General features: G+C 47.7%; 1 protein-coding gene across 2 annotated transcripts in view; it reads left to right on the forward strand.

The window, feature by feature from the left end:
- Positions 1–26,350, forward strand: part of NDUFAF6 (NADH:ubiquinone oxidoreductase complex assembly factor 6) — a 123,120-nt gene that overhangs the window by 1,832 nt on the left and 94,938 nt on the right. The window contains exons 2-4 of one of the 2 annotated variants that reach the window (XM_075353056.1): positions 5,849–5,948; positions 9,791–9,913; positions 10,293–10,349. In XM_075353056.1, coding sequence (XP_075209171.1) covers positions 5,849–5,948; positions 9,791–9,913; positions 10,293–10,349 — 280 coding nt within the window. Of the gene's footprint in view, positions 1–5,848; positions 5,953–9,790; positions 9,914–10,292; positions 10,350–26,350 lie in introns of those variants that run through there. The other variant, XM_075353057.1, reaches the window with a different exon arrangement.

A 26,350-nucleotide genomic window follows, 5' to 3' on the forward strand; every position in this document is an offset into this window, starting at 1 on the left:
TGTCCATCTTTCCGCCCCCCCCTGTCCATCTTTCCGCCCCCCCCCTGTCCATCTTTCCGCCCCCCCCTGTCCATCTTTCCGCCCCCCCCTGTCCATCTTTCCGCCCCCCCCCTGTCCATCTTTCCGCCCCCCCCCTGTCCATCTTTCCGCCCCCCCCTGTCCATCTTTCCGCCCCCCCCTGTCCATCTTTCCGCCCCCCCCTGTCCATCTTTCCGCCCCCCCCCTGTCCATCTTTCCGCCCCCCCCTGTCCATCTTTCCGCCCCCCCCTGTCCATCTTTCCGCCCCCCCCTGTCCATCTTTCCGCCCCCCCCTGTCCATCTTTCCGCCCCCCCCTGTCCATCTTTCCGCCCCCCCCTGTCCATCTTTCCGCCCCCCCCTGTCCATCTTTCCGCCCCCCCCCTGTCCATCTTTCCGCCCCCCCCTGTCCATCTTTCCGCCCCCCCCTGTCCATCTTTCCGCCCCCCCCTGTCCATCTTTCCGCCCCCCCCTGTCCATCTTTCCGCCCCCCCCTGTCCATCTTTCCGCCCCCCCCTGTCCATCTTTCCGCCCCCCCCTGTCCATCTTTCCGCCCCCCCCTGTCCATCTTTCCGCCCCCCCCTGTCCATCTTTCCGCCCCCCCCTGTCCATCTTTCCGCCCCCCCCCTGTCCATCTTTCCGCCCCCCCCTGTCCATCTTTCCGCCCCCCCCTGTCCATCTTTCCGCCCCCCCCTGTCCATCTTTCCGCCCCCCCTGTCCATCTTTCCGCCCCCCCCTGTCCATCTTTCCGCCCCCCCCTGTCCATCTTTCCGCCCCCCCTGTCCATCTTTCCGCCCCCCCTCCCCATCTTTTCTCCCCCCCCCCCTCCCCATCTTTCTCCCCCCCCCTCCCCATCTTTCACCCCCCCCTCCCCATCTTTCTCCCCCCCCCTCCCCATCTTTTCTCTCCCCCCCCTCCCCATCTTTTCTCCCCCCCCTCCCCAACTTTTCTCCCCCCCCTCCCCATCTTTCTCCCCCCCTCCCCATCTTTTCTCCCCCCCCTCCCCATCTTTTCTCCCCCCCCCTCCCCATCTTTCCCCCCCCCTCCCCATCTCCCCCCCCCCCTCCCATCTCCCCCCCCCCCTCCCCATCTTTCCCCCCCCCTCCCCATCTTTTCCCCCCCCCTCCCCATCTTTTCTCCCCCCCTCCCCATCTTTTCTCCCCCCCTCCCCATCTTTTCTCCCCCCCCCTCCCCATCTTTTCCCCCCCCTCCCCATCTTTTCCCCCCCGCTCCCCCATCTTCCCCCCCCCCTCCCCATCTTTTTCCTCCCCCCCACCCCATCTTTCCCCCCCCTCCCCATCTTTTTCTCCCCCCCCTCCCCATCTTTTCTTCCCCCCCCTCCCCATCTTTTCTCCCCCCCTCCCCATCTTTTTCTCCCCCCCCTCCCCATCTTTTCTCCCCCCCCTCCCCATCTTTTCTCCCCCCCCCCCATCTTTTCTCTCCCCCCCCCTCCCCATCTTTTTCTCCCCCCCCTCCCCATCTTTTTCTCCCCCCCCTCCCCATCTTTTCTCCCCCCCCCTCCCCATCTTTTCTCCCCCCCTCCCCATCTTTTTCTCCCCCCCTCCCCATCTTTTCTTCCCCCCCCTCGCCATCTTTTCCCCCTCCCCATCTTTTCCCCCTCCCCATCTTTCCCCCCCATCTTTTCTCCTCCCCCCATCTTTTCTCCCCCCCCCCCATCTTTTCTCCCCCCCCCATCTTTTTCTCCCCCCCCTCCCCATCTTTTCTCCCCCCCTCCCCCATCTTTTTCTCCCCCCCTCCCCATCTTTTCTCCCCCCCTCCCATCTTTTCTCCCCCCCTCCCCATCTTTTCTCCCCCCCCCTCCCCATCTTTTTCTTCCCCCCCCCCTCCCCATCTTTTCTCCCCCCCCCTCCCCATCTTTTTCTCCCCCCCCCTCCCCATCTTTTTCTCCCCCCCCCTCCCCATCTTTTTCTCCCCCCCCCTCCCCATCTGTTTCTCCCCCCCCCTCCCCATCTGTTTCTCCCCCCCCTCCCCATCTGTTTCTCCCCCCCCTCCCCATCTGTTTCTCCCCCCCCTCCCATCTTTTTCTCCCCCCCCCTCCCCATCTTTTCTCCCCCCCCCCCATCTTTTCTCCCCCCCTCCCCATCTTTCTCTCCCCCCCTCCCCATCCCCCCCCCCATCTTTTCTCCCCCCCCATCTTTTTCTCCCCCCCATCTTTCCCCCCCCATCTTTTTCTCCCCCCCCCATCTTTTTCTCCCCCCCTCCCCATCTTTTTCTCCCCCCCTCCCCATCTTTTTCTCCCCCCCCCTCCCCATCTTTTTCTCCCCCCCCTCCCATCTTTTCTCCCCCCCCTCCCCATCTTTTTCTCCCCCCCTCCCCATCTTTTTCTCCCCCCTCCCCATCTTTTTCTCCCCCCCTCCCCATCTTTTCCCCCCCCCCCATCTTTTTCTCCCCCCCTCCCCATCTTTCCCCCCCCTCCCCATCTTTTTCTCCCCCCCCTCCCATCTGTTTCTCCCCCCCCATCTGTTTCTCCCCCCCCTCCCCATCTGTTTCTCCCCCCCTCCCCATCTGTTTCTCCCCCCCTCCCCATCTGTTTCTCCCCCCCTCCCCATCTTTTTCTCCCCCCCCTCCCCATCTTTTTCTCCCCCCCCTCCCCATCTTTTCTCCCCCCCCTCCCCATCTTTTTCTCCCCCCCCTCCCCATCTTTTTCTCCCCCCCCTCCCCATCTTTCTCTCCCCCCCTCCCCATCTCCCCCCCCCCCATCTTTTTCTCCCCCCCCATCTTTTTCTCCCCCCCCATCTTTTTCTCCCCCCCCATCTTTTTCTCCCCCCCATCTTTCCCCCCCATCTTTCTCCCCCCCCATCTTTTTCTCCCCCCCCATCTTTTTCTCCCCCCCCATCTTTTTCTCCCCCCCTCCCCATCTTTTTCTCCCCCCCCTCCCCATCTTTTTCTCCCCCCCTCCCCATCTTTTTCTCCCCCCCCCTCCCCATCTTTTTCTCCCCCCCCCTCCCCATCTTTTTCTCCCCCCCCCTCCCCATCTTTTTCTCCCCCCCCCTCCCCATCTTTTTCTCCCCCCCCTCCCCATCTTTTTCTCCCCCCCTCCCATATTTTTCTCCCCCCCCTCCCCATCTTTTTCTCCCCCCCCCTCCCCATCTTTTCCCCCCCCCTCCCCATCTTTCCCCCCCCTCCCCATCTTTTTCTCCCCCCCTCCCCATCTTTTTCTCCCCCCCTCCCCATCTTTTTCTCCCCCCCTCCCCATCTTTTTCTCCCCCCCCTCCCCATCTTTTTCTCCCCCCCCTCCCCATCTTTTTCTCCCCCCCCTCCCCATCTTTTCCCCCCCTCCCCATCTTTTCCCCCCCTCCCCATCTTTTTTTTCTCCCCCCTCCCCATCTTTTTTTTCTCCCCCCCCCTCCCCATCTTTTTTTCTCCCCCCCCCTCCCCATCTTTTTTTCTCCCCCCCTCCCCATCTTTTTTTCTCCCCCCCTCCCCATCTTTTTTTCTCCCCCCTCCCCATCTTTTTTTCTCCCCCCTCCCCATCTTTTTTTCTCCCCCCTCCCCATCTTTTTTTCTCCCCCCCCTCCCCATCTTTTTTTCTCCCCCCCATCTTTTTTTTCTCCCCCCCCTCCCCATCTTTTTTTTCTCCCCCCCTCCCCATCTTTTTTTTCTCCCCCCCTCCCCATCTTTTTTTCTCCCCCCTCCCCATCTTTTTTCTCCCCCCCCCCTCCCCATCTTTTTCTCCCCCTCCCCATCATTTTCTCCCCCCTCTCAGGCCCAGCGCTGCCTCTTCTCACTATTGCGCTTCGGCGATCAGTGCACTCATCACAACGGGCCGTTTACATCAACCCCTTTGTTCATTGATTGGCTGCAGCGCTGTCCACATAATGTCAGTGCTGCAGCCAATCAACAAAAACCCGTGCAGTAACATTAGGCAGCATGGGAGTGTTAGTAAGAACTCAATTTGTATCCAATATTGAAGGAGAATGGCACTCACCAGATTATTGCTGTATAAAATCGTGTTTATTCGGATTTGGAGGTTACATGTGCAGGGCAGGTAGGTGGGGAGGGAGAGCTATACACGTCCGACGACGGCCGTTTCGCACTTACAAAGTGCTTCAGCTGGTCTGGATGAACATGACATCATGTCCGTTTTTAACCACATAACCCATGTGGCTGATGTCAGACAATTAAAGTGAGTTAAAAACATTGCATATCTTAAAGTGAGTTAAGAACTCAATTTGTATTTGCCTCCCTGAACTTTTGGCGCAGTAATCTTTCAAAGGGGGAACCCTGAGCAGATCTGTCGCCAGATTTCACATTACAAACCATGCATTCCTAAATAGCTCTCTCCACCTGAGGAGTCTGGTGTACTTACATTGATAATCCACTCCAGGATGACTGTATAATCTCCACCTATGGAGTGTGATTGGCAGCCCCTCAGTGTCCCTCCGTCCTTCTACAAGCCGCAGCTGTCAGTCAGGCCGGGTAGGTGCAGACTTAGTACCTTGGACTCATGGGCTAGAATACAGCAATTTTGGCTTTTTAGTTCTGTTCATTTAGTGTTTAATGTAAGAATAAGATCATTGTCAGTTTTCATAGATAGGATTTGTATGGTCACCGCGATACCCAATATGGAATCCAGCTGCTGTAAGCGCTGCCTGTCATTGTAGCAGGCAGCTGCAGGGAGAAATTATGTTTGTTTTATCCCAGATGTCACATTTTCAGTGCAGCGGCTGAGCTCCTTCATCCTGCTGATTAACCCTATATATGAAGGTTAATAGTGTCTTTGGACCTGACAGGTTCCCTTTAAAGGGAACCTGTCCCCACTTTTTTGGCTATAAGCTGCGGCCACCACCACCAGGCTCTTATATACAGCATTCTAACATGCTGTATATAAGAGCCCAGGCTGGGAGTATAACATAAAAAACACTTTATAATACTTACCTAACAGTCGCGCTGTGGGCCTTATGGGCGTGTCCGGTGCCAGCGCTGCCTCTTTTGTCCATCTTTGTGCTTCTTCTTTAGCCGCGGTGCATGACGCGTTTGACGTCATACACACTCGCCGGCATTCAGGTCCTGAGCAGGGCAGATCAAAGTATTGTAGTGCGCCTGCGCAGGACCGGCGAGTGTGTATGACGTAGGATGCGTCATGCACACAGGCTTCAGAAGGAGGACGAAGATGGCCAAAAGAGGAGGCGCCGGCACCGGAGAACGGAGACACCCATATGGCCCACCGCACGACCGTTAGGGAAGTATTATAAAGTGATTTTTATGTTCTCACAGCGGCCTGGGCTCTTATATACAGCATGTTAGAATGCTGTATATAAGAGCCCGCTGGTGGTGGCCGCAGCTTATAGGCCAAAAAAGTAGTGACATGTTCCCTTTAAAGTTTTCAGTTCCCCTAAGGGACTGTGGCCGTTTGACTTCTACTGAATACTGCAGGACTGAGATCTATATGTATATAGTGTGACTGACGTCTTCACAGAAGGACAAAGATGGCAGCCGTGAGCACTACTGTGTCCTCTGAGGACGATGTCACCAGAACAAAAGCATCCGCAGTCCAACATTGGCCGTTCCCCATCGCCATCTTCCCTGACAGTCCGATCTCTGGGACCTCATACACATTAGAGTGTTGGCCGCAGCCATCGCTGTCTCATGTATGGGCACTATCGGCAGCGGCCCTGTATAGACCCCTCATGCCTCTTCCTATCCCCCAAACATTCCCTGACTGGGTGTAATGGATTGTATTGTGTATTTCTAAACTATAGTGGAGCTGTGGGGGCCAGGACCGATGTTCTGTGCAGCGGCACCACATAGAAATCACAGGAGTATAATATTCTCCACAGCTTTAATTCCTTTTATTTTCTTACCACACAGGAAACGGGATTATGATGGCTTCCTGTGCACGCTGCTCCTGCCTCGGGAATCGCAGAGCTCAGTGTTTGCACTGCGAGCCTTCAATGTAGAACTGTCCCAGGCAGGTATCCGTCTTCTGTCTCATAGTCCTGCACTCACCATGACTGCCCTAAGCTGGGCCGGATTATATTATTATTATTATTATGTGGCATTGGATCGAATTGGTGACATGGCAGAGGTAACATACTCCACTAAAGAGGTTATCCTCTACTTTTAGGCTATTGTCACAATAGCGTATGGCATCCGATGCAAGAGCATTGCATGCGATATGCTAATGACCTGCGGCCCCCTTGCTGCTGTGAGCGTGAGCGGAGAGTCATTATACTGTGATCCGAGCTTGTCATCAGATCACAGCTGTGGAGGAGAGGGGGGAACTAATCTCCTCCATTGTCAGCCTGTGTGTATCTTGCACTGCACTTGGATGACATCTGAGTGCCGTCTGACATTTCACTCACCCCCATAGACTTGTATGGGTGCGAGTGACACGCCTTTTGTTGACAATCACAGCATGCTGCAATTTTTTCCTCCACCCAATTAGGTTTGAGGAAAAACTCTCAGATCTGAGCTGCAGAATTGTCATATATGGAGCTGAGTACAATGTGAGATTTTCCCGCATTGCACTCATGCGAGTCATACGCCAGTATGACACTAGCCTTACATTGATGATGTATCCTTAGAATAGGTCATCAATGTCTGATTGGCCGGGGTCTGACACCCGGCACTTGTCAATGAGCTTCTCCGAGTGCCGGCGGCAGCCTGTGTCCGGGAATGCTCAGTTCTGGAGCTGCCTTTTTCCCTCACCCTATGACGGCACCACGGGAATATAAGGGTGCCGTCATGGGTTCGGAAAAACACATTACCGGTAAGTAATTACGTATTTCCTTCTGATAGCGGCCAGGTACACATTTGCCTCCTATTGATTTGAATGGGAGGTGGTTGTACTGTAACCATGCTCAAGTGCATGTAAGGGTACCTTCACACTTTAGCGATGCAGCAGCGATCCGACCAGCGATCTGACCTGGTCAGGATCGCTGCTGCATCGCTACATGGTCGCTGGTGAGCTGTCAAACAGGCAGATCTCACCAGCGACCAGTGAACAGCCCCCAGCCAGCAGCGACGTGCAAGCGACGCTGCGCTTGCACGGAGCCGGCGTCTGGAAGCTGCGGACACTGGTAACTAAGGTAAACATCGGGTATGGTTACCCGATGTTTACATTAGTTACCAGCGCACACCGCTTAGCTGTGTGTGCAGGGAGCAGGGAGCCGCGCACACTGAGCGCTGGCTCCTTGCTCTCCTAGCTACAGTACACATCGGGTTAATTAACCCGATGTGTACAGCAGCTACATGTGCAGAGAGCCGGAGCCGGCAGCACAGGCAGCGTGAGAGCTGCGGAGGCTGGTAACTAAGGTAAATATCGGGTAACCACCTTGGTTACCCGATGTTTATCTTGGTTACCAGCCTCCGCAGCTGCCAGATGCCGGCTCCTGCTCCCTGCTCGCTTCATTTGTCGCTCTCTCGCTGTCACACACAGCGATCTGTGTGTCACAGTGGGAGAGCGCCTTTGAAGAAAACGCACCAGGGCTGTGTGTAACGAGCAGCGATCTCGCAGCAGGGGCCAGATCGCTGCTCAGTGTCACACACAGCGAGATCGCTAATGAGGTCACAAAAAGCGTGACTCAGCAGCGAGCTCGCTGTGTGTGAAGCACCCCTTACTCATAACTAGTGATGAGCGGGCACTACCATGCTCAGGTGCTCGGTACTCGTAACTAGTGATGAGCGGGCACTACCATGCTCAGGTGCTCGGTACTCGTAACTAGTGATGAGCGGGCACTACCATGCTCAGGTGCTCGATACTCGTAACTAGTGATGAGTGGGCACTACCATGCTCGGGTGCTCAGTACTCGTAACTAGTGATGAGGGAGCACTACCATGCTCAGGTGCTCGATGCTCGTAACTAGTGATGAGCGGGCACTACCATGCTCCGGTGCTCGTAGCGAGCAGTTGGACGCTCGATGAGCTCAACTCATGTACCCAAGTATAATGGAAGTCAATGGGGAACTAGAGTATTTCTCTAGAGTTCTATTCTACCTTGACTTCTATTATACTTTGTACACCAGTTGCGCCCATCCGAGTGTGTGACTGCTCATTACGAGTACCAAGCACCCGAGCATTGTAGTGCTCACTAGTGTTAATTTGTTTTCACTGGAAACCACTAGGTGTGCACTGAGGGAAGTGCAGGCCGTTGCACTCTATTGTAATTTTTTTCAGAAAACATTTCATGAAAAAAATGTGAATCACACCTGGTCTTAAAGGGGTTGTCCACTTCATCTTCATGTGTTGGCACCATGATATAGTGGCCTTTAGTAGTGTCCACCCATATCCTGTCCACCGCCATTAACTTGAGAACGGCGGCAGCTATAGGCATAGAAGTGGTGTCTAGGTATAGTAAAGAAGCCATGCGCTATGCAATAAAACCACCTATAGCGCCACCTGGTGGAAAACAACGGCGTTAGCATTTTTATCTCGAAAACGGAACGAGATAGAGAAAAAAAGTGAATTAAAAAATTGTAGGGTATTATCAATTCAATACGAATCGACACCTTGCATACAGAAATGCCATGATTAGAACGTGTAAAACTCACAAGGCTGCGGACGTGAAGCGATACCTCATGGAGACCTACCTACAGGTCATTGGGTATGGTGGCTGCGTGGAGTGGCCTCCACACTCACCTGACCTGACCCCACTGGACTTCTTTCTGTGAGGTGACATCAAACAGCAGGTGTATGCGACCCCTCCACCAACATTGCAGGACCTACGACGACGTATCACAGATGCTTGTGCAAACGTGTCACCTACCATATTGCACAATGTGCAGCAAGATACAGTATTCTGTCCAGAGTCCAGATGTGCATTGCAGCTGACGGGGGCCACTTTGAGCATCAAAGTTAAATGAGCGCCATATGCGTGACCAGCATTCAATGTTTGGGGGGGGGGGTCATGGGTTTCATATCATAGCATTTCTGTATGCAAGGTGTTGATTCGTATTGAATTGATGATGCCCTACAATTTTTTTAATTCACTTTCTTTCTCTATCTCGTTCCATTTTCGAGATAAAAATGCTAACTCCGTTGTTTTTCACCAGGTGGTGCTATAGGTGGTTTCATTGCTTAGCTCATGGCTACTTTACTATACCTAGACACCACTTCTATGCCTATAGCTGCCACCGTTCTCAAGTTAATGGTGGTGGACAGGATATGGGTGAACACACTGTATATTCACAGGTGCTCTTCCTTCTTCCATGTAACCAGACCTGTCCATTCGCCTCCTGCCGTTGAGGAACACTTCCCCATCTGCAGTGTTTTTTAAATGGAGGAGTCTGATGAACAAGTCTGGTTATGCGTGCCGGAAGAGAGGATGTACAGTGCCATTCACATGACTTTTTGGCTCTTCCATTGGGTTCTCTATCTGAGCCTCAGATGGAGCTTTGGAGTGCAGCGAAACAGATTTTTGTGTTTTATTTTTTTACTTCCAGTGATGCCCATCTTTTCATATGGGGAAACAATGCAATATATCCCCTTCTTCTGTCTGTCAGAAAAAAGAACAAATGGAGTGTGTTTGAAGTCTGTTTGTCTCCTTGCACGCTATGGCTCCATCAGAGGCACCGTCTAAGTCTTGTTTCTTTTTTTGGATTAAGATGGAACATCTGATGTAAGGAACAAAATGCAATGTATGTGTGATGTAAAATCCAACAACACATCTGTAAAAATAAAGCAAACGTTGACAATCTCTTTAAGTAGCACAAGGAAAATTTGAGCAGTGTTGAGAATCGTAGATGTGTCTCCATCACCCACATTACACAGGTGCGCCACAATCCACTTATTTAATGTCATTTGTCTCTGAAGGTGAAAGATTCGGTGTCTCAGAGGAATCTGGGGCTGATGAGGATGCAGTTCTGGAGGGAGAGCGTCGAGGAGATCTATGACGAGGATCCTCCACATCACCCTGTAGCGCTCGAACTGTCCAAGGTATCTTCATTTCCTACCCCTCTGTACATCTCCGCTGCATATGTGTGCACATTGTACAGATCTGAATTGTTCACCCACATTGTATACAGACATTATAGAGGGAGTGAGCGGCTGCCGCTCCCCATTATTCTCTATGGGACGGCTGGAGGTGGCCGAGTATAGTGTGTAGTCCTATAGAGAGTGAAGACCCATCCATGACTATAATGCAGGAACAGAAGTCCCCATTTATTTCCTGGGGTGGTGAAACCTCCACTAATTTGGTAGCTATAGGAATATACTGTCTATCAGGGTTTTGTTCATCAGTGTTTTTCTCTTGAAGAATAAGTAAAAAGCAGCGATACACGATATCTTGTAACTAATAAAGGTCTTCTGTTATTAGGCCGTTCAGAAGCACAAGCTGACAAAGCGATGGCTGACCCGAGTGATCGATGAGCGGGTGAGTTGTCTGCAGACTATTACTCCCCCTATCACAGACTGAAGCTGATCACATCACACGCCGCAATCATCCGGGAGATTCAAGACCAGTTAGGCCCTGTGCACACACTGCGGTTTTACCCGTGTTTTTTTTGCATTTTTGCTGCAGAAATTTCTTGAGAAAATCTTTGTAACCTTTCTGCAGACATTCCCCAAAACCTATGGTAAAACAAATTAGCTGTGCGCACACTGCGTTTTTTTTTCTCAAGAAAATTCTTTCTGCAGATTTTCTTGAGATATAGAATGAGCATGTTGTGGAGACACGGGGCTCAGTGGGTGCTCTCGTCCACTAAAACCCGCCGCCTTTAGAAAGACAGCGTGGCTCAGGGCTCATCCCAACTGAACGCCGGCCTCCTTAACCGTGGGCGTAACACTACTCAGACAACACAGGGTGAGGGAACCACAATAATTAGACTTTATTGGATCCCCAAACAATTAACGGCACATAACACATAACCAGCAAACACAAATGTAACAGGCAGCAGAGTCTCACTCTTCCTTTGGCTCACCAGGGATTAGAATGTCCATGCCTCAGAGCTTCCAGGGCCACTTACTCCAATCAAGCAGCACCCCACTTTTGGCGGGCACCCACCGAGAAAGGAATAGCGCCAGATTTAGGAAGCTGTGTGAGGTCTGCAAAGTCTGTAGCCAGGTGACCGGATTGTCCCAACCTGAGTGTCCTCCTTAGGTAGTCCTGGAATGATGTTACAATCCTGGCAGCCGGAGTCGAAATCCCTAGGCTGTGGATATGGTCTCCAACCGGAACCGGAGTCCCTAAATTGAAGCCATAAGATATCCTGATCCTCTAGTCAGCTCCTGAGAGCTTAGACTGTATCCATCAGCATCCATCAACAACCTGGTGGCATAAAGAAATCCCTTTTATAGCCACAGCCTTCCACTTAGATACACTGCGTCCTCATCGATTGGTTGGACAAGATCGCCTCTCCCATTGGATGAATCTCAAGCTGCATGGACAATGTTCATCCAAATGATGTCTACAGAAAGACTGAGGGTATACATGTAGTCTGGAAGTCACCAACTAGACAATGGCTACTAAGTTAATCACATTAGCAATACACAACTACAATACAATGATTACTGGAAAAGTCTGGAGAAACAATACGTCTGGCTTTCAGTGGCCATCACAATTACATGAGTCCAAAAGAGTCTTGTAAAAACAATGAGGGACTTATCCCCCGTCTATAAACAATCTATCATCCTGTCTGGCTGAATGTTAAGAAACTTTAACCCATGAGAATCCATGTCGTCACACATGTCACTTTTTTTCCGCAGATAGCTGCGTTATTCACTCCATTGACTGTAATGAAATCATAAAATACCGCAGGGAATAACGCCGGTAGCAAATTCTGTGCGTTTCATTGCGTTTTCCTGCATTTTTACTTACGGAATTTTGCGTTTTTCGGAACATAATGTTTATCACTGCCTGCGTTTTGCAGGGAAGTGATGTCATTATGACAGAGGAAGTTGAGCAGAGCGTAAACACGCACACATCACACTCACACACAGACATATAGAATACACATAGAAATCAAACGGACATATAAAAATAAAAAACGTGGGCTCCGCTGTATTTTTACCGTCCAGCCAAGGTAAGCACACAGCGGCGGCCCGGTATTCTCAGGCTGCGGAGGCCGAGGGCAAGGGCTATTGCCCCCCGTCCTTCAGCCAAGAATATCAGCCCACAGCTGCCCCGAGAATGTCGCATCCATTATCTGACAGTCCCGGCGTGTTATCGACTCTTCCCGATTGCCGTGATGCGGTGGCAATCGGGGTAATAACGAGTTTATAGCAGCGCATAGCTGCCATTAAGTCCTAGCTTAATCATGGCACCGTCTGAGACAGCTTCCATGATCAACCTGTAAGTAAAGTGAATAAACACACCGAAAAATCCTTTATTTTAAATAAAATAACAAAAAAGCCCCCTCTTTCACCACTTTATTAAACCCCAAACACACAGCTCCGGCGTAAGATCTCACAACGCTTGCAGACTGATCCAGCCGCGTCTGACACATACTCAATGCAGCCTCGTAATGAGACTGCAGGGGTAACTACAGGTCATTTCTCACGGTTGGTAATGTGAACACATTACCACTCGCGAGAACTGCAGTGTCCCACAGGGTCACTGCTGTTTGAGAAATACTGTGGGGGGGGGGGGGGCACAAACATAAAAAATAAAGCTGTAATATCTATCCCTCTATTAATTATCTATCTATCTATCTATATCTATCCACTATCTATCTATCTATCTATCGATTATCTATCTATATTATTTATTGCTGTTAAAGCATTAAAAAACGCATGGATCAACCTGTGAAAAAACGCACAAAAACGCAGTAAAAATGCATGCATTTTTCGGTGCATTTTTTTAACACAGGTGCGCTAATCCTTTTTCTAGTGCACACAGGGCCTTATAATTCAGAGGAAAAAGTTGTTCATTTTTACACCATTAGGGTACATGCCCACGATTAGGACCCACTGCATCCTGGACACGGCGGGTCCTTGCCTACGGCCGCAAGTCTCCTCCACAGGAGATCGCAGTTGCTGATACCCACAATCGGGGTTCGGGGCGCTGTGGTCTTCTCGATGTGTTCTCCCTACAGAGAACGCTTGCGACCCCACAGCAAAGAATTGACATGCTGTGGGTCAGGAAAGCCGCACCGCAGGTCAGTTTTTGCTGCGGGCAGTACACGCACAGTAGGCATGGGATTTCTATAAATCTCATCCACTGTGCTTGTACTGTATGACGCAGCGTTTTGGACTCGGCAAAGACATGCTGCGCCCAAAACGCTGCAAACTTTCATCGTGGCCATGTACCCAAAAGGGCACAATGTCTGTATCCAGCGAATCCGCTCCGTAATCTGCTTGATGAAGTGCTCAAAAGTATGAACAGGTTAATATTATATGTGAGAACAGCTGGCCGTTCATATGTTCAGTTTTAAGCGTCTTAACTGTTCAGGACTAGGGATGATTGAGTACCTCAAATATTTGGCTTCATGGATATTTGCCGAATAGGTTGCCGCTATTCAACTATTCGTGAATATTCAATGCTCAATGTAAGTCTATGGGGAAACCCGAATAACAACTATTCGGAACTATTACATTGCACATCGAATATTTACATAGCGGCGACCTATTTGTTGGATATTCGCGAAGCCGAATATTTGAGGTATTCGATCATCCCTATTCAGGACTCAAAAGACGCCAAGTGATTAAAAGACAGGACTGGTCCATTCTTCTGCTGCCTTCCGCTCTAGGCTTCGAGAGACTCTGTCAGCGCAGAATGACTGTTCAAACCAAACACAGGCGCTCGGTGCATCAGGGCGGGGCCAAACATGTAAGTGCACTGACCCACCTGCTGATATTCTCCTCTAGCTCCATGAAGCCAGACATGTTAATCAAAGAAGAGGGGACGGTGGAGATAGATGGAAAGCAAGCAGCTGTGAACGTGCACGGTGGTTCACCCCTTTTCATTATTAGCCTTATTGATATTATGTTGAGAAAGAAGGTTTCTCGCAAATACCTTGTGTTGCCAGTAGTGCCTGTGAGCGGTGCTATTGCAGTCTGCTTATCCCCATGTGACCCCCGGGCTCCATCACCTCTGATGTCCGGTGATGTCACGTCAACTGATGCGGGCCGCAGTCTTCCTGAGTGATGGGCTGTGGGCGGCGTTTCACCGCTCGTCACAGCCCAGGATCTCCCTGCTTGCGCACTCTGTAGTGAAGGAGAGACCGCGCGAGATGCTGGGCTGTGATGAGCGGTCAATCATCACCCACCGCCCAGTCACTCAGGAAGACTGCGGCCCGCCTCAGTGGATGTGACATCACCAGATAGCAGAGGTCACGGAGCCCGGGGCTCATGAGAAGGGGATAAGTGGAGCACAATAGCACTGCACACAGGCACTATTTGGTAACACAAGGTATTTGAGAGAAACATTGTTTCTCAATATAATATTTATGTGGCCAGTAATAAAAATCGATGAACCACCTCTTTAAAGGAATTTGCACCGTTGCATGTACAATCACAAAATTTTGCACAACCACCTCATTTGACTCAGGGAACATCATAGACTATGTTTTGAGGGGAAAATTTAACCCCGCGCTTTACCATTATTCTTCAAAAAACCTGCTTATATTAAAGTCAATGGAGCTGGGAGCTACAAGTCATTAATAGGCGCTGTAATTGGTTGCTATAGGCAACAAAGGACATTCTTAGTATAAGAAGTTTGTGTGAGGTAATATGATGTAGGTGGAGAGGCGGTTAGAGAGAGACAGAAAAAGACAGACAGACACAGACAGGGAAATAGACAGAGACAAACAGACAGAGTCAGGCAGGGAAAGAGGCAGACAGGCAGGGAAAGAGGCAGACAGTCAGAGACAGACAGGGACAAAAACAGAAAGGGACAAAGACAGACAGGGAAAGAGACCGACAGGGAATGCGAGACAGAGACAGACACACAGACAGGGAAAGAGACAGACAGATAGACGTAACGTGGAGCTCCCCATCCTGAGAATACCAGCCTTCAGCCGTGTGGCTTTACCTTGGCTGGTATCAAAATTGGGGGGGTGACCGCACGCCGTTTTTTTTTAATTATTTATTTTATTTTACTGCACGATATAGACCCGCTTACCAGCAGCTGTGATTGGTTGCAGTGAGACAGCTGTCACTCAGCGTGGGGGCGTGTCTGACTGCAACCACTCATAGGCGCCGGTGGGCGGGGAAAGCAGTGAATACGTGATGGAATAATGAGCGGTCAGCATTTTCAAAAGAGGAAAAGCCGCCAGAGCAGTGTGAACGCCGTGCAGCGCCGCGACAGTGATCGGTGGGTATGAGAGAGGGGGTGATAGGGAGAGACCAACATGGACAGAGAGAGAGACCGACCGACAGAGAGAGAGACCGACCGAGAGAGAATAGAGACCGAGAGGGAGAGACCGACTGACAGAGAGAGACCAGGATTTTAACTAATCCGTTTTTATTAAAAATTTTCAAAAGAAGAAAATATCACATACGTACAGAAAAAAGAGAAGAGAGGATTTGCCATACAGTTTCCTTAGGTGGGCCACTGCCCTTGGTACATATATAGCCCTCATAATACACTTACTGCCCAATATATACTTTTATTTAGGATTTGCTAGTTTAGCTGCTCTATCTCTTGGTCTCCCAGAACCCTTGTGACAGTTTCGTATTTACATGTGTTTACATAGTGTTTCATTTTCTGCTTTTGCATAGCTAAGCCCACCAATCTATATGTTATACCATACTAGAAAGCGGCTATGTTAGAGAGTGTGTCGATAGCAGAATAGAGAGAAAGGAAGGGTGGGGAATGCATTCACAAGGGGACTAGGGAGGGAGGTAAAAGGGGAGTTATAAGTGCGCTGTCACTGGAACAGATCCCGGAAGGCAGGGGACTCCTTGAACATGATCCACGGCTGCCAGAGTCTGATAAACTTCTCGTTGGTGCCCGTAACCCAAGATGAAAGTTCCTCCATATGGCACAGATGAGACAGCTCCGCCTGCCATTCCCCCATTCTAGGGGTCACTGTGGACTCCAGGAGTGATTTTAAACGATTTAGAACGTTCTGCTGGACATGCTGAGCATGCTCAGTAGAACTTGACGGAATCCTGCACTGGAATCCGCCGCCAAATGCATGGTGACTGAATCCAGCACCATAGACATTCATTATGCCTCTTATCGGATCCCGACGGAATCCTGTGGAGTGCGGTTTTTTTACAGCAACAAAAAAACGCTACATTCAGCGTTCCTTGCGCCCGACGGTCACTGACTGTCACCGACAAAACAACTGATGCGCCGTGGGGCGGATGCCACGCAAGACCATCCGTTGCAATCAGCCCTTAATAGAAGCCTATGAGGAATAAATGGCTTCATGCAACGGATACCGTAATTCCTCAAGGCGGCGGATTGCAACGGATGCCGCACAACGCAAGTCTGAAAGCAGCCTAACAAAAGCAAACCTGCAACCGGGTAGTGCCCTGTGCATAGCTTGTAAGGCTATGTGCCCACGGGAGCTTGTTTCTGTGGATTTTGCCACGGAAAACCTGCGGGTTTTTCTTGATTTTCCAGATAAATCCGCAGGTTTTAGCATGTACAGTCACTCCCCATGTTATCCTATGGGACATGGGGAGTGTGTGTCCACGCTGCGGAAAGTGCGGCTGCAGAACATGTTGCGGATGTCCCGCAGCCGCACGTAACTGAATGTCAATTATTCATGCGGAATTACCTGCGGAAATCCCAGCCCTCCGCTATGGAGATAGAGGCCGGGACGTCCGCAGGTAAGCCGCATGAATGTCCAAATGTTTCCCGCAGATATTTCGCTGGAATCTCGCAGCTAAAAATAGCTGCGGACACCGGCGGGCAGCTGCGGGAAACATGCGCTCGTACCTGCGGATACATCCGCAGGTACGAGCGCCCGTGGGCACATAGCATTAGGCTGTGGAACACCGCTGCCACCTAGTGGATGCTGAACTACATTACATGCCAAAGTATCTGCTTAAAATTCAGCAGTATCCCACTGTCTGCACCAATCTGATTGTACTTATTATATCATACAAAAGAGTTTCCTGCAACATTACTATTATTTTTACTTTTTAAAAATCTTTTTTTATGGCTGAGCCGTAAGTTATAAAAAAAAAATGTAACCGCCCCCACTAAAAATAAAGAAATTTAAAAAAAACCCCAAAAAAACATATTTGGTATCGCCTTGATTGTAAAAGTCTGATCTATTAAAATATAAAGTATACCAACATTGCAGAGAAAAAATAAATTGAAACACCAGAATTGTGTTTTTTTTGGGCACCATAATTCACTAAAAAATGCAATAAGAAGCCATCAAAAAGTCATATTTACCCCAAAATGGAATCAAGAAAACCGGCAGCCGCCCCACAAGAGAAAACAAGCCCTGAAACTGCTCCAGAAATGGATATTGGAAAATGATGATAGAAACCAATACTATTTTATTTATTTTATGAGGTTTTTTTTTTCACCACCACCCCAAAAAAAATAGTGTAATTACAATCAGAATGACGAAATTTTGAGAAATTAACTACTTGGTCCTGATGCTTCTTTTCTTGTAAGAACAGAGATACCATCTGTTATTTGGAGAAATGCATCCGATTAGTTTTTCCTTATATTACGTTAGACCTAACTGCAGTAACCTGACAGTGACACATGGTGGCGCTGTGGGGTCTGATATTGAAGTGTACATACAATCCTCTGGTCACATACTGCGTCCATGCGAGCGGCTGGAACAGACCGTATTACAGCGAGATGATGGCGATTAATTTAGCTGTACTACAATCTCTGGTGTGACATGGGCTGTGCAAACCTGAGGAGACATTATGTTTCGATAGGTTTTCATATATAAATTGTAAGGAGGCAGCTGGACAGGTCTTGGGCGAGATATGTGTCACCGAGGTGCCTAGCCTTGGTGATTGTACGACCCAGAAAAGCAGTCTCCAGCACATATAGTGCTGACAGGTGTTTCTAATGGGTCTGAGTTTTAGCAACGACCAAAGAGCTGGATGGGACTGGCCGTTACCTTCGCTTTAGTTCTGGGATTTGGAACAGGCTATAAAAGGCAGTTCACTTGCCTCATTTGTCTGCCTGTGAGCAAGAGGTGAAAATAAGTGCTGATCTGGGAGACTGATTGTGAAAGCTGCACTCTGGTGGCTATTGGCAACCAGCACGATCTTACTGTGAGGCAATCTTCATAAATGAGGCTGCACTTACTGCTGCAATGGCTGTAGGCAACCAGCACGATCTTACTGTGAGGCAATCTCCATAAATGAGGCCGCACTTACTGCTGCAGTGGCTGTAGGCAACCAGCACGATCTTACTGTGAGGCAATCTCCATAAATGAGGCCGCACTTACTGCTGCAATGGCTGTAGGCAACCAGCACGATCTTACTGTGAGGCAATCTCCATAAATGAGGCCCCACTTACTGCTGCAATGGCTGTAGGCGACCAGAAAGATCTTACTGTGAGACAATCTTCATAAATGAGGCCTCACTTACTTCTGCAGAGGCTGTAGGCAACCAGAAAGATCTTACTGTGAGACAATCTTCATAAATGAGGCCTCACTTACTTCTGCAGAGGCTGTAGGCAACCTGAACAATCTTACTGTGAGATAATCTTCATAAATGAGGCCTCACTTCTGCAGAGGTTGTAGGCAACCAGAAAGATCTTACTGTGAGGCAATCTTCATAAATGAGGCCGCACTTACTTCTGCAGAGGCTGTATGCAACCAGAAAGATCTTACTGTGAGGCAATCTTCATAAATGAGGCCTCACTTACTTCTGCAGAGGCTGTATGCAACCAGAAAGATCTTACTGTGAGACAATCTTCATAAATGAGGCCTCACTTACTTCTGCAGAGGCTGTAGGCAACCAGAAAGATCTTACTGTGAGGCAATCTTCATAAATGAGGCCTCACTTACTTCTGCAGAGGCTGTAGGCAACCAGAAAGATCTTACTGTGAGGCAATCTTCATAAATGAGGCCGCACTTACTTCTGCAGAGGCTGTAGGCAACCAGAAAGATCTTACTGTGAGGCAATCTTCATAAATGAGGCCGCACTTACTGCTGCAGAGGCTGTAGGCAACCAGAAAGATCTTACTGTGAGGCAATCTTCATAAATGAGGCCGCACTTACTGCTGCAGTGGCTGTAGGCAACAAGAACAATCTTACTGTGAGGCAATCTTCATAAATGAGGCCACACTTACTGCTTTAGTGACAGGCAACCAGCACGATCTTACTGTGAGGTCATTTTCCTAAATGAAGCCCCAGTTACTTCTGCACTGGTTGTTGACTGCCATTGCTGTAGTTACAGACTAGAGCTAGTTATCTGGTTGCCCTACTATATGGTTGCTGCCCCTTTAAGAGCGACTCTTTGGGCACTGTAGCTTTTTTTAAACCCGTTTAGGAATTAACTGTGGTTTTGCATTCAGCACACAGACACCCATTTTCTCCTTTATTAAATTCGGGTTACCAAATCTCGTGAAGGGGCAAGATTTAGAGTTTTATTATTTGCAGTATTTTTATATTTTTAGTCTGGTGTTAAAGACCGTATTAATCAGCTGGATACCTTATAAATACAATCACCCACAATCAAAATATAGCCCCGCAAAATGGGTATAGGAGAAGGCACAAACAAAAAAATACTCCTAAAATCCAGCTGATTAATACTATTTACAATTCACAATGGCAGAAATAGACACAAGACAGTGGACAAATGAAGCAAGGGATGTGTTCTCTGAAAAAAGCCTTGTTTTGAAAAAATACACACCATCTTTGTATGGGGCCTTTAAGGATCTTACTAAATTGTATAAAGAAAAGATAGTCTCTTGGGGGGAGGTACAATTATTGGAATGTTATATTAAAGATGGTATTGTACCCAGGCATCTAAGAATTCCACTACAACCGGGATACAGGTACAAAAATGCGGATTTTATATCAAAGTGGGAAAAGGAGGCAACGGAGAGTTCCTTGAGATTCATGAAATTATTCCTAGAAGAAGAGAAAAAGAATCTACCCTTGAAAGTTCCCTTAACCCCTTTCCGTTTTTGCATTTTTGTTTTTTGCTCCCTTTATTCCAAGAGCCGTAACGTTTTTATTTTTCCGTCAATCTTGCCATATGAGGGCTTGTTTTTTGCGGGACAAGTTGTACTTTTAAATGAAACCATAAGCTTTACCATATGGTGTACTGGAAAACTGCAAAAAAATTCCAAGTGTGGAAAAACTGCAAAAAAAAGTGTGATGGCACAATAGTTTTTGGGATGTTTTATTCACGGTGTTCACTATATGGTAAAACTGATGTATGGGTGTGATGCCTGAGGTCAATGCGAGTTTGTAGACACCAAACATGTGTAGGTTTACTTGTATCTAAGGGGTTTAAAAAAATTCACAAGCTTGTCCAACAAAAGTGGCATATGTTTTGCGCCATTTTCCGAAACCCGTAGCGTTCTCATTTTTTAGGATTTATGGCTCACTGATGGCTTATTTTTTGGGTCGCGAGCTGACGTTTCTAATGGTACTATTTTTGCGCAGATTCTACGTTTTGATCGGCTGTTATTGCATTTTGCGTAAAATTGCGGCGACCAAAAAACGTAATTTTAGCGTTTGGAATTTTTTTGCCACTATGCCGTCTACCAATCAGATTAATTGATTTTATATTTTGATAGATGGGGCATTTCTGAACGCGGTGATACCAAATATGTGTATATTTTTTTTTTTTTTAACCCTTAATTTTAAATGGGGTGAAGGGGGGTGATTCGAACTTTTAGAGTTTTTTGGTTTTTTTATTAATTTTTTAAAGCTTTTTTTTTTTACTTTTTTTTTATTTTACTAGTCCCCCTAGGGGGCTATACCGATCAGCAATCCAATTGTGCTCTTGCCTATCTGCTGATCACAGCTGTAAACAGCAGATACGGTCACTTCCTGCTTTACTGGCCTCTGGGCCAAGTGAAAATGAAAGTGACTCGTCATAGCTGCAGGCGTCATCACATAACCCTGTGCTACCATGGCAATCACCGAAAGTCACGTGACTTCCGGTGGGGGCGGCGGTAAGTAAAAATCGTGACCGCGCGTTTATACATCTCGCTGCCAGACTTTGGCAGCGAGATGTAAGGGGTTAATGTTACGGGTGGAATGCGATTCCACTCGTAACACGCAGGTACACTTGTCAGCTGTTGAAAACAGCTGATATGTGCGCCGATTGCCGCATCCTGCCCGCGGCAGGGGGCGGGGCTTAGCGGCACACACTCCATGACGGAAAGATCCGTCAAAGGTCGTTAAGGGGTTAAAGAGCAAATTGAGACCACAAGAAAATTCTTAGGGGAAACTGAGTATAGCAGTAAAGAGATTATACTCCAGGGAGCACTTGAAAAATTTCAGTACCATCTGAAAGAAAAAAAAAACATAAATTCTATGTCAGAAATCTTCAAGATTTCAAAGACAATAGAGTATACTTGTTCCCCCAGCATAGAACCCCAAAAAATAATGACACAGATGTCTCTTCAACTGAAGGGGAAATGTCGGATTCTGACAATAAGGGGCACTTTGCACACTACGACATTGCAAGCCGATGCTTGCGATGCCGAGCGCGATAGTCCCCGCCCCCGTCGCAGCTGCGATATCATGGTGATAGCTGGCGTAGCGAACATTATCGCTACGCCAGCTTCACATGCACTCACCTGCCCTGCAACGTCGCTTTGGCCGGCGACCCGCCTCCTTATTAACCTTCGTCCGGCTGAGTAGGTACAATTGTAACTATTCCGTTTTAAAATTGCAATAAATTTTTTTTTTCAAAAGCCATAGAGGGCTGAAATTTCGTGACATCTCTGCAGTTTTGGTCCAGAATATATTGGCCAAATTTCAATAAAATATCTCCACCCCCTTCCGAGATAAGGGGTCGCTGTTAACGTTGTAAAATTATGCAGGCTGACGAAGGTTAAGGGGGCGGGTCGTGCGGCGTCATAGCGACGTCACACGGCAGGCGGCCAATAGAAGCGGAGGGGCGGAGATGAGCGGGACGTAAACATCCCGCCCACCTCCTTCCTTCCGCATAGCTGGCGTGAGCCGCAGGACGCAGGTAGGAGATGTTCCTCGCTCCTGCGGCTTCACACACAGCGATGTGTGCTGCCGCTGGAACGAGGAACAACATCATAACATCGGTCATTTTCACATTATGGAAATGACCGACGCTACACCGATGATACGATTGCGACGATTTTGCGCTCGTTAATCGTATCAAAAAGGCTTTACACACTACGATATCGACTGCAATGCCGGATGTGCGTCACTTTCAATTTGACCCCACCGACATCGCACCTGCCATGTCGTAGTGTGCAAAGTGCCCCTAAGAGTAATGGGTATAGACAAAAACAATACTATACTAGATCGAGGGGAATTGGTGGCTTTGGAAACAGAGGTAATATGCATAGTTCCAATAGAGGTGGTTTTTTAGAACACCAATACCACCTGAGGAGTTTAAAGAATCAGACAAATCCACAGAACTAAGGTAAGACCCTCAAGTGGTTAATCTCTCTTCTAGGAGTCTAAATGAATTGGAGCTCTCTGTCCTCAATAAGGGACTTTAATTTATTCCCACTACAGATTTTGACGAATTCAAGAGCATTAAAGATCTACATCTTTTCGCTAGAAAATTAAAATGGAAAATGTTCTTTATAAAAAAAAAGGACAAAAAAATAGCGATGATTTGGAGATCCCAGAAGACCTCCTTGAGGATGTGAGACTTCTTTACGAATTGGACACAAATGTCCCCAGTATAACAGGAGAAGGCCCATTCACTAATTTAAAAAAACAAGAGTGGTAAAATGCCCCCACCCAGTGGGGATGTGGATGTAGTCGACATGTTTGTAAATCTTGTTATGGAGGATATTAGAAAGGGCGTTAAGAATACAACAAATGGACATAATTTAACTAAACGGGAAATAGTGAGTTTGAGGTCGCTTGAAATGGATTCCAGCATAACCATAAAGCCTACGGACAAGGGAGGGAATGTGGTTGTGCTGGATTCAAGCCAGTATAATGAATGGTGTATGAACATCCTGGAGGATAGTGACTGCTATCAGAAATTGAGGACTAACCCAATCCCCATGTTTAAGGATGAGTTGAAACGATTACTGGATACCGCTTTACATGATCAATTAATTGATGTCAATGAATATGATTTCCTCCTCCCGAAATTTCCAGTTCTGGCAACATTTTATATTTTGCCTAAGATCCATAAGGGTTTAAATTCCCTGAGAGGCTGCCCGATAGTCTCCAGAATAAAAAGCCTCACTGAAAATCTAAGTATCTACCTTGACTACATCCTCAGACCCTTTGTTATCTCTTTGAACTCTGCGCAGAATAGAGGACGTCTTTTTGGAAGACTGTATGTTACTTTGTAGCATTGATGTGGAGGCATTATATTCCTCAATTCTACACAAAGAAGGTATTAATGCAGTAAGATACTATCTCAACACAAGAGGCAATCACTTGAGTAAGCATAATGATTTCCTAATAAAGGCACTCGAATTTTGCCTCACAAAAAATGTGTTCACATTCAATGGGAAGTACTTCCACCAACTCAGGGGCACTGCGATGGGGAGTTGCTGTGCCCCGTCATATGCTAATCTGCTCCTAGGCTGGTGGGAGGAAACCATGATTTTTGGAGGGGACTTGGATACCAACAACATAGTCCTCTGGGTCAGATTCATAGATGACGTGTTTGTTATCTGGAAAGGAGACAGGAATAGTTTCTCCGATTTTGTGACCAACTTGAATGTGAACAACATTGGCCTACATTTTACTTTCGAAGCCCATGAAAATCAGTTGGCATTTTTGGATGTCCTGATTGAACGAGGACATGAGGGCCGTTTATGCACAAGTACATATTGAAAAGAGACCGCCTCTAATTCACTCCTCAAATGGGAAAGTGCACATCCTACAGCTCATAAAAAGGGGATCCCAAAGAGTCAGTTCATTCGGATGTAACGGAACTGCTCTATCAACAATTTTTGAAGCAGTCTGCAGACTTAAAGCTTAGACTAAAAGAAAGGGGTTACCCAAAACGTCTTGTAAATCATGCCTTTAATACAGTGAAGGATATGGATCGTAATAGAATGTTGAATCCTGCGTTTGGTGACTCTGACAGAGCTGACACTCTACATTATATCACGACCTATGACAATGGTTCTGGTCATCTTAGAGGTATCCTTGATAGACATTGGCAGATACTTAGGATGGATCCAAGGATGGCTAAAGTAATACCGATAAATCCATCAATTACATATAGGAGATCTAGATCCCTGAGAGATCTACTGGTACATAGCCATTTTCAGGGAATGGGCACCACTAGAGCTAGAGACAGGAATATTAAGGGGTGTTACAGATGCCATGATTGCAGTTTCTGTAAACTAGTAGAAGAGGGCAAGGAATTCTCTGATTCTACGTCTGATAAAAAGTACACGATTAGATCTCTAATTACATGCAAAACTAAAGGAGTCATCTATAAAATTCAATGTAAGTGTGGAAAAATGTACATCGGTAAAACGATCAGGGAGATGAGAAGAAGAATTGGGGAGCACAGGAGGGACATAATTAACAAAAATGATACACCAGTGGCAAGACATATCAACCTAGAACATAGAGGAGACATTGGATATATTTCATTTATGGGGATTGACCATATAGAGCCCCCACTTAGAGGGGGAAATTGGGACAACCTATTACTACAGAGAGAATGTTTCTGGATCTAAAAACGCAATACAGTAATGCCAGGAGGCCTTAATGAAAATATGTCCTTTGCCCCCTTTATAGGTGCGCGTTAGCTGTAAAGGGCTAACGAAGGAGGCACAGCCTTCGAGGAGCGGGGCCGCCAATGGCGTTTGTAGGTCTCTAGGGTGCCGACATCCGCATGGTAGGTAGGGTTAGATCATGAGATATAGGGTGAGCATTGAGGGCTCACGTATTAGTGGTGGTGGCATCCAACACTCCTCAACACTGTCACGTAAGTGTTTTCTTCTTTATTTTTTCTTTTTCCTGTCAGTGTTCTTCTGAGGCCTTTTCTATTTTGATCCACTTTAGTGAAGTGTCTGCTCTTTTCAGTGTGTTTACCAGGCGTTGGCTTCCATTTTAATGAGAATATTAATATATACTATTGCTGCAATATGTGCTTCCTAAATAATATAGTCATATATAGATGAAAAACAAAAACATTGTGTAGTAGGAAACTGGCTAGTGGGAGCAATGTGATGGTGTCTCCGCGGCTTCCTTGTTTTGCATATTTCCCAGGGGGCATTGCTCTAGAATCACTGCGTTGAGAAACACGTGATGGTGTCTCCGCGGTGGTGGATGTTGATCTCCCTAAGGTCAACCATCCTTACCTATGTAATCTTCTACTAGGCATTGCTCCCACTAGCCAGTTTCCTACTCCACATTGATGAGGGGCAAATACCCCGAAACAGCTGTCTGTGGTTGGATACCACGTTTGGCATAGGTGGTCTCCTTGACTGGAGACTGCTCTTCCCGTGGTTGTTCCTTCCCGGTGAAAGACCTGGCTAGTTTCCTGCCAGCGTTGAGAAACATGTGATGGTGTCTCCGCGGCTTCCTTGTTTTGCATATTTTCCCAGGGGGCATTGCTGTAGAAACACTGCGTTAAGAAACACGTTGATGGTGTCTCCGCGGTGGTGGATGTTGATCTCCCTAAGGTCAACCATCCTTACCTATGTAATCTTCCTATGTGACCGACTCCTGGAATCAGGTGGTAGGTGGCGACTATATAAATAGAAGGGTCGACCATCATATTAATACCCTGTACCATGGATCGTTAGTGAGATCTCTATACTTTTTGATACAGACAATCGTATCTTTAAATGGTGTCTGATGGCCATTTATATATATGTAGTTTCTCACTATTGTCTCACTTTTTATGGAAAAGCTTTCCTTTTCCTCTGAAAAAATTGGGGCGGTTCCCCATAAGAGATACTGTGGAGTATAATCGTAGAGAGCTATAGAAAAAACAAATAACAGTTCAATAGCCTCTGGGAATTTGTACTATCTGTGCCTCATGTGTTATTGGGCATGTTTAAGCTTGTGACCCAGGGACGTGGTTTTTTTTTTTATGATCACGTTTTTATATGACTGATGGTCTTTTTAGAGTTCACTTTATTAAAAGCTACGTTTTAGGAGTATTTTTTTGTTTGTGCCTTCTCCTATACCGTACCCATTTTGCTGGGCTGTATGGTGTTAAAAACAGGAAAAATTTAAAATTTCATTCGGATTAGGTAAAAACTGTGGATTCGTAATCAGGCTCCACACACAGATTTTTCGCTTTATAAATATCTATCTACAGTCATATGAAAAAGTTTGGGCACCCCTATTAATGTTAGCCTTTTTTCTTTATAACAATTTGGGTTTTTGCTAT

The sequence above is a fragment of the Anomaloglossus baeobatrachus genome, chromosome 6 (genome assembly GCF_048569485.1).
Source record: "Anomaloglossus baeobatrachus isolate aAnoBae1 chromosome 6, aAnoBae1.hap1, whole genome shotgun sequence".
Classification (NCBI taxonomy): domain Eukaryota; kingdom Metazoa; phylum Chordata; class Amphibia; order Anura; family Aromobatidae; genus Anomaloglossus; species Anomaloglossus baeobatrachus.